General features: G+C 41.2%; 1 protein-coding gene across 2 annotated transcripts in view; it reads right to left on the bottom strand.

The window, feature by feature from the left end:
• The window catches only part of PRKD1 (protein kinase D1), a 316,057-nt gene extending 307,199 nt beyond the window's left edge, over window positions 1-8,858 (bottom strand). For both annotated transcript variants that reach the window (XM_054577898.1, XM_054577899.1), the window contains exon 1: window positions 8,316-8,858. In XM_054577898.1, coding sequence (XP_054433873.1) covers window positions 8,316-8,585 — 270 coding nt within the window. In that variant the 5' untranslated portion in view covers window positions 8,586-8,858. The remainder of the gene's footprint in view (window positions 1-8,315) is intronic.
• Window positions 8,859-9,554: the final 696 nt, after the last annotated feature.

Consider the following 9,554-nt stretch of genomic DNA (forward strand, 5'->3'; position numbering starts at 1 on the left):
TTATACAGGGCTTTTTTTTTTTTAATAAATACTGTAAATATATTTTCTTTCATCTGATAGTCTTAATATCATTTTTCTTCCCTCTAACTTACTTTATTGTAAGACTACAGTTTATGATACAAATAACATTCAATATATGTATTAACTGACTGTATTACTGATAACTGACTGTTATCAGTAAGGCTTCCAGTCACCAGTAGGCTATTAGTTCAGTTTTGGGGAAGTCAAAAGTCATGCACGGATTTTAAAGTGTGGACGGGGCTTAGGGGGACTAGTGCCCCTAACATCCACCTTGTTCCAGGGTCAACTGTATGCTGAAGCAAGCTTCAACTGCGTTAAGATAGAACATTTCATATGCATGCTACAGCCCCTCCAACAATCTGAACCAACGAGAGGTACATATAAAAAAATGTTCTTTTTTATAAAAATACTTAAACAAATTTCATGGTCACATGGATCATGAAGGCAAACCACTTGTCTTAAATTTCTTGGTAATGTAGCATACGCCTCTTTTAGTAACAAAACAATGCGTTACATTGCCCTATGATCTATAGAGCCTTGGATTACCAATAATATCAATTACTACATACACTCACACCTTTTTATCATACTTTACCTCATTCATACATTTTATTCATTTTATGATATATATGTTTTTTCAAAAAGTGACTGCTGACAGTTAGGGAGAGAGGCATTCAGAAATTCTTGAAATTGTGCCTAAATTCAAGCAGTAAATTCAAGCAGTAAATTCAACAAATTCCTCATCAATCAGTGGTTTAGTCAGAATAGAAACCAATGAACCAGTAAAGAATGCATCACTTTTTTTTTTCATTTTTACCACAATAAGTTGGACAAAATTCTTGTATGTTGGATATTTAAAAATCTATTCTTCATATTTGCCAACACTGCTAGCCTGCTATATCAACTGTGTAGGTTTGGCCAAATAAAACCTTTTTGCAACTTTGAAAAACCTTCTATATAGGAACTGTAAATCTGGACAGGCTTAACTGTATCTCAGTATGTGGTATTTTACACCAATTCTTATCTTTATAGCTATACCAATTGCATGATATTCCATAATGGCCATAGTGGAACATTTAATTAAAGCTTTGTTTTTTTTAAGTTATCTGTTTTCTATGTAAGACTAGAAAGACAGGGTAAGAAATAGCATACTGTGAGTTTCTTTGATACCAAATAACTTCAAGTGATGCTGTCATTATCAGTTTTTAATCATACAAAAATATTTGGTTGACAGTATCAGAGGAATTTCTGGAAGAAATTTCACATATTCTTGTAGCTAGAAAAGAATTTTGAATAAATGTGAGGAAAATAGCCATTTTCTCTATATCTAAATTCTATCAATAGGAAAATAAAACATGCACTTTTTGTTTGTTTGTGCTGTTCTAACATCTTCCAAGATTAAGAAAGTATTTAAGAAACTGAAACCTCATTTTGAAAACCTCTCTAGCATAATGCTAGGGAAATTAAAAGGTGAACGCTATCTTTAAAAAAAAAACACACACCTATATTTTTACCTCCGTTTTCACATTTGGGCTTAGAGAGTCCAACTAAACTGAAGTGACTGCAGAGGTCAGAGGTCAAAAAGATTAGTTATTCCCAACACATACAAAGAAAACAGCAAACAAATATAAAAATAAAGCAAAAAACTCTCATGTTATGATCAGCTCCTATGGAACTGTATTTTACTCACTTCTAATCCAATCTGAATCCAGCCCTATATTGATTATTAGACTAGTTTCTTGGTACAGTTTGAGAACCCATTCAATAAGTATAGTATAACACACGCATGCACACACACTTTTCGTGTAATTATCTATTCCACTCTCCTTTAAAAGATGGATAAACTGACCTGGCCAGGTAGCTCAGTTCACTGGAGCATTGCCCCATACACCAAAAGGTCATGGGTTCAATTCTCAATCTGGGCACATACATAGGTTGCAGGTTCCACCCCTGGTCAGGGCAGTAAGGGTGGCAACCAATCAATGTTTCTGTCTCACATCCATGTTTCTCTTTGTCTCTCTCTCGCTCTAAAATCAATAAACATATCCTTGGGTGACAATTTCAAACAAAATTTCAAGTTAAAAGTTTTTTAAATGGATAAATAATTATTGATTGTAGCTGTCTAAAGTTTTTGTAAATGGGGCCTGGGCTTCTATAAGAGGTAAGTGGTAGTGAACAGATCTGGAAAAGAACCTGTGATTGGCTTAGCCAAACTGCTAACTTAATTGTTCCTTAGTAAAATTGCCTCCCATCTCAATACAACACCTCTGTACGTGCACAACCAACAATGTCATTTTAGCTATTCATCAGACATAACGATTTAGAAAACAGCATCCTAGATGCCAGCATGACAGCCAAATAATATCTCCAATGAGTCATTTCCTCTTTATATCAAGAGCTGATTTGCAAAGGAACTTCTGACTTCAATTTTGAGAACCAGATCTGAGAATCATTATGTTGCCAATGTTGCACCATTACCTATTTTATTTTTTTATTTTCTTTTTATTGTTAAATGTTTATTTATTAAATGTTAATCCATCATAATTTTTTTCTTTATTCCCCCCTTTTCTCCCCTCCACCCAGCACTCCCTACTCCCTCAGGCAATCCCCCCACCATTGTTCACGTCCATGGGTCATGTGTATAAGTTCTTTGGCTACTCCATTTCCTACACTGTACTTTACAACCCCATGGCTATTCTGTAACTACCAGTTTGTACTTCATCTCCTCACCTCTTCATCCATTCCCCCACAGCCCCTTACCATCTGGCAACCATCAAAACGCTCTCCATATTCCATATCCATAATCCTGTCTCTGTTCTTGTTTGCTTAGTTTGTTTTTTAGATTCAGTTGTTGATAGATATGTTATTGCCATTTTATTGTTCATAGTTTTGATCTTCTTTTTCTTAAATAAGTGCCTTTAACATTTCATATAATAATGGTTTGGTGATGATGAACTCCTTTAGTTTTTTCTCGTCTGGGAAGCTCTACAGCTGCACCATTAACTATTTTAATTTCCCTTTTTTATCAAATGAAATAGCACTAGAATTACTTGCAATGGGAAAGGAATTAAATGAACTTGATAAAAATAATACAAAGCAATGAAGACATGCTTTACTTTTATTATCATATGTGTTTTTCATTTGGCAATAATCAAATTACTTCTTAAGGAATTCTGAAAGGTTGAGATTTGAGTGGCAGTTTCAAAATGCAACTACTCATAAAACTGCTCTAATACAGAGGGCAGAGAAAAAGATAATGTCACTTGGGCCTTAGAGCCACATCACTTTTTGATACTACAATTTTAATTTTGTACTGAGTTAAGAATAAGATCAGAAAGTACACAGTTTTTCTGTTAGCAAGACAGTATGCTAGCCTGTAAAGCCTTTGAATACCAATAATCCTATTTATTATACACCTATCTACCATATTTAATGCTTTACACTTATCCTTTATCATCAAAGTAATCAAAGTAAGTCACAACCACACGATCATAGGCTTACAGATGTGTCTGGATCATTGGGTAAGGTCATTAAAAAGTCATTCATGCATAAATTGGTGAAAACCTATATACAATTATCTCACAAAGAAAGTGATAATAATTGGCAAAATAAAGTTTTAAGTCTCCATTAATAAATATGATAGGTGTCTCCTGGCACCAAACCACACAGTCATCAAGAATGGGGCTAGTTTTCAAACTTTATTAATAATTGCCAGCGTCACGTATATCCCTACTACTACATACTATACACTATAGCTCCCACAGAAAATTCTTCCAAATTTATTTCATTCTTAGATCTAAAGCCCCAAATTAATTAATATAAATGTCAAAAGGGCCAGTCATCCAATTCCTCCCAGCCCAAAGACTATAAGGTTAAATGTCTTTATCTTCACAGGCTCAAAGGATATTTTCCTTGTGAAAACTGTTAAACAGTATACAACTGTTAAGAAAATGTTTTTAGTTCTGTGTACTGATAGAAAAATATAAAGCATAGTTTCTCTTTCGGATTATGAGATATATAATGAGGTCTCAATTTTTGGCAGCTATAAGTGGGTAATTACGCTTTTAAAAATATGTTTCAAAACACATTTAGAAACTTAGATAATATAATACATGTATATGCATAATATATGTATATATTATATGTAAAACATAGGCATTACATATATACCAAAATATAATCCTATTATACCATTAAACTTGAAAAGAAGTTAAAATTGTAAATATACAGTATTTGCATTATAATACTTCAGAATCACTCAATGAAATGACAAATCCCAAACTTCATCATTAAATCAGAAATCAATAGACACAATAACAACAAATATAAAATCTGAATAAAAATATACACCCAAGATCCAAACACCATCATCAACTTAAAAGGACTTTGTTGTCCCACGTATGCCAGGCAGGTCAAGCAGCTAATTACTTCCAGCTTCCTCAATCTGTGTAGCAGCGGAATAGCTAAAATTAACAATAAATTTTAAAATGGCACTACAACTGTTAAGAAAACAATTTAAAATTAAGAAAGTGAAACAACTATAAGCAAAGCAAAGCTGTTCTCAAACCCAGGCAGTGACCGTTGTTATTTCTTTAGTGAGCTATCTCCGATAAGATCGCACGCTTTAGTTTCTTTGGTCAGATGTATGACTGTACAAAGTGAAACTATCAATATGCCAGGAGTCTTACTGATGCTATGACTCCATTTAAGTAAATTCAAAAAAGAAATACAAGTTGTCTTTCTATTAACTGCATCCCACATTCCTACATTAATACGGTTTATTTTTTTAAAGTGTGTGGGGGTGGGGCGGGGAAGGTGTGCAGAGATAGATGGTGTACTGTGAAACCAAACTAATTTTTCCTTTGGACTACTGTTCTTTGCTTCAAAACAATTACTTCTAAGTCTATATATTCAAGGCTTCTTTGATAATAGAAAGTAACAGTGTTTCAAAGTGAGGTCAATTACTGTTATTTTTCTAATAACAATAATCATGTACACTAAGAATACATGTCTTTATATACAACCAGCCTTCAAGGTTGCATACTTACAAAGTAAAGAATAATCCTAATATAAATATAACCTTGGGCAAATACTTCCAATAGAGGAGGAATTAATTACATCTTATATATTCGCACATTGTTACATACAAAAAGCAAAACTAGAGTTTTCATCTAAACTTCAAGATAAAAGAAAAAAAATTAGTTTATAATCAGTACATATGGAGTGTAGTGTACTTTTATACTAAAGTAAGAATATTTTTGTTGAACTACCATCAAAAAATTTTTCAAGTTACAATCACGTCTGCCATTTTTCAAATCTATGTAAAGAAAAACTATAGTCTAAATTCTAAATAATAACAATAATAACTTAAAGAGGTTTCTTGGGGACGGGGTATCTCTTATTAAGCCCTGTACACCTCAGTGGCTCATCCTACAGAAAATGTCCCATGAATGTTGCTGAAATAAACTGAATTGTCAGCTAATACTTCCAAAGATTTAAGGTAGGCTGATCTTAGCATTTAGGGAACTCCCTAACATATATGAAAACCCTCTTATCACATTATAGAACAATGAAAGCAGAGGACTCTGCTGAGATCAACATGACTCCAGTTTGTCTAAATAGTAAATTGTAAATGACTCAAACTCTCAGCTGTCTCCTAAAACATTCATTCCCCACACCTTCTCTTTCTCTCCCGTCATTCTTCCTCACATTGCAACCTTCAGAAAGTAGTCTAAGAGAACTTGAAATTAAGGGACAAAGGACCTCTCTCTTCCTTAACTCCACAATGACCATCTCTGCCATTTCTACTGTCACAAAGCAAAGAGTTCCTGGCTGTCCTGTGACAGATCTTCAGCCCTCTTAACCTTGTTTCTCTCTGGATGATAATGTATTTCAAGACAGATGATAGAAGACAGACAGATGGGAATACTCCCGTCTAGACACACCATCTAGTAAATATTTACTTACAGTATCCTGAATAATAATAACTCTCAAATCCGTATCTCTGACTCTATCTCTCCCCTTGCCATAACCTTTAAAAATAAAAGCGCAAGTGAGATCTCACCTTGGCTATCCGAAGCAGTCAAACTTTTCAAACTCTTCTTTTAGAGACAGAAGAACTACTAGAGTAAATACAAAAGAAAGAGGTTCCCCTTTTAAATGGGTCACCAGGGATGATGATTTTCCCTTTCCGGTATTTCTCCAGGTATGCCCATCCCACCCCTCCCCCAGCTTTTGGCTCAGGTCTCAATTAGCTCATGACTGAACTCCAGTGTTCTTTCTGCCATCACATTTTTGGCATTCTAAAACATCTTCCACATCCATCTTTCAGCTGTCCTTGGTTGGATATCTCTATGTAGAAGATTATGAAGGCTTCTGGTAATTTGAGCTCCTTCTAATTTCAAGGCCTTTTCATAATTATACTTTCTCTAGAAATATCCTAGAGATATTTCTACCCTCAGGCCTACTGTGTTCCACAGGAGCTTATAGTTTCGCTCCCTTCGCACCCATATTGCTCCCTCCATATAACATCTGTCTTGCTAGCTACTAAGACAACTGAGATTCAGAACACACTCTCCATTCAACATCCCAGTACCAAACTTCTTGAACCATACATGTTTCTTCCCATCCTAAACTGCATCAAGGTATATGTGTGCTAAATGGATCAAGAAGAGCCTGTCCATATTAATTTGACCCAATTTGAATATTCCCTAAAACTCTATCACTTGCTTTAGAATTTGGTAGGTTAAAATTCTATGCAATTGCTTTAGCTTTTGAGGGTATTTTATTATACATTGTCGATGTGCTTATCCAGTATTCTTTAATTTATTGCTTTGGACCCTAAGAGGCATTGTTGTAGACTACAACTTCCATTAAGGGAACACTTTCAGTGCCTAGGACAGCGCTCCTGCTACATTTCACAAAAGCTTACCTGCTACATTTTTTCTTTTCCAAATATTGAGGATGAGAAGGCCCCTAATATGACTTGTACCAGAATCAGACAAAATATGCAATTTCCACATAAGTTGCAAAAAACTGAGAGTCGCATTAAATATAAACTATCACTCCATTCAATAAACAAATTCTCTGACTCTGTTCGCTACCTTAGCCCGGGTTCTAGAACTTTTATAACTTCCTAGATTAGTGATTTTCCCCTGGGGCTTTTCCTAATATCCCTGTGTAGAGTACCACAATACACAACACTCAGGCTTAGCAAACTCTGTTCCAAAAGTTTAAAGAAAGCATTCATGATTATTCAAATGATCTTTACAAAGCAAGTACCAGCCAGTCCTCCAGGGCTGAAATTCAGTACCTTTACAGACCGGTCTCCACCCCCTAAAGCTGGCTGTTTACACTAAAAGGACTGGCGCCATGGTCCCCTCTCCTTTATACTCTTATCACCCGCTCCATGCAGCATTCCTCCCGGATGGCTACAGAAACAACCTGAAATTCAGAATTGCACCATTAACAGTGGTGGGCGGGCTGGGTCTCCTCCCCGGGTGGCCTGGCCCAGGATAATGGCCCTTTTTCCAACCTGCCTTTGATGGCCGCTGTCCAAAGTTCCACGCCAAAAAGTTAAGCGCACAGTCTCTCGGGTGCTCCAGCGCAGTACCCCCACCCATTAAATGTGTGTGTACCCACTCCCAATGGCCCACTATCAGTGACCCAGGGATGAAAAGCAACAAGGCGGCAACTTTCAGACTGTATGTCGAAAAATTTCCTCCCATGTTCACGTAGAGGTGGGCAGCTGTGGTCCAGTGAGTTGTTTTCACAGCTGGCCCAGTCAATCATCCTCTCTTAAAAGCTTATTTGACAGGTGAGAAATTCCTCATCTCCAGATTATTCCAGGAACTCCTCAGCATCAATCTGAGCTTGAGAGAGGCCTAAAGTGGAAGGGAGTGGTGCTGAAATCGTGCTAAGCGTGTCCCGGGGGTACTCTGTTGCAGGAAGGAGGATTCAAGTGCCAGGACAGTGCTGGTCCTGGGGGAAGAGTGGGGAGCTCCAGAAAGTATTAAGGGTAGCGAGAGGCGCGACAAGAAAATGGTAGGATACCTGGGGATGTCCTGAAAGAAATGGAAATGGGTAAGAGGATGCAGACTGGAGAGAATTTGGAAATATAAGGTGGGGCAAGGGAGATCTGGAGGAGTCCTGTGCCTCGGATGCGGCCGTCCAACCTCGGCGGGCGCCAGTCCCTTCCAAGAGCGCCGGCGAAGCTGGCTGAGCACTCGGACCCGGAGGCGGGCAGCGCCCCCTGCGCGGCGGGAAGGGGCTGGGCTCGGGGCGGCGCGCCTTACCTTCTGGTCGACGATGGAGCAAGCCATCTCGCGGACGTGCGCCAGGCTGTAGTCCCCGGACGAGTCCTGTAGCAGCAGCACCGGCTCGCGGCTCAGGCCGATCTGCAGATGGAACGAGATGCCCCCGGCCGGGGCTGCGACGGGAGCCAGGAACGGCACGGGCCCCGGCCCCGACCCCGACCCCGGGACCAGCGCGGCGGCCGCTGCTGCCGCTGCCGCGGCCACGGGCAGCAACGGGCTGGGCGGCCGCAGAGACGGAGGGGCGCTCATCGCGTGGCCGGGCTCGCAGAGGGAAGCCGAGGGCGGGGGCCGGCGGCTGAAAAGTTTTGCTGCTGCGGAGCCGGGAGCGTCCTTCTCCAAGAGCCGAGGCGGAAAATAAAAACTTTCCGGAAAAGTCCCCCCGCGGGGGGAGGACTAGAGGCTGAGGCTCTGGAGGAAAGAGGGAGGAGGGAAAATGGCCGAGGCGGGAGAATTGCGCCGCCGGGAGCGCGGGCGCCGCTCGAAGGAGGCGCCGCCGCCGAGCAGCAGCCGCGGCGGCGGGCTCGGAGGGACAGGGCGACAGGTCAGCGCGGCCTGGGCGCCGGAGGGGGGGCGGGGCAGGGGGCGTGAGGGGCGGGGCAGGGGAGCTGGGGGCGGGCACTGCGCAGCCACCACCCGGCGGGCGCGGGGGAACGGCTGCTGTGGCCGCAGGGTGCTGGGTCGCCGCCCCGCCGCCGGCGGTTCCTGGGGCCTGAACTCCAGTAGCCAGGGCAGGACCGAGCGCCGAGACTCGAAGCCGCCTCCGCGGGCGCGGTTCGTCCCTCCCCGCGGGGACTCCTGTCTCCGCTAGCCGGGCCGTCCAACTGCGGACCGAGGGGCGGAGAGCGCCTCCTGCGACCCGCTGACCCTAGCCACGCTTCCCTGTTCCCACAAACCCTACTGCCTCTTCCGAATGCCTAAGGACTGGCACTTCTATTAGCAAGGTGATCTGTGATGGATCCAAGAATGTCGAGCCCTGCAATTCCCCTTGGGTGTTAGCTTCAGAGCGTTAGGAGAGGATGAAAACAGAAGGTCCCAGGAACCCACATCCTGCCTCCTTCTAGGGGCCCTGGGGTTTGTTGCCAGAGGGGGTGGGAAGCCAATGCACAGAAATGTATTTAAGCTTGCCTCTACCGTTTTTGTCTCTCTGACACACCCTGATACTCACCTACTCCACCGCAACTCCCGAGGCACCAGGCATACACAGTGGCTGGATTCAGA

Source organism: Pteronotus mesoamericanus, unplaced genomic scaffold, assembly GCF_021234165.1.
Source record: "Pteronotus mesoamericanus isolate MK-2021 breed Mesoamerican mustached bat unplaced genomic scaffold, CSHL_Meso_final contig_46, whole genome shotgun sequence".
NCBI lineage: Eukaryota > Metazoa > Chordata > Mammalia > Chiroptera > Mormoopidae > Pteronotus > Pteronotus mesoamericanus.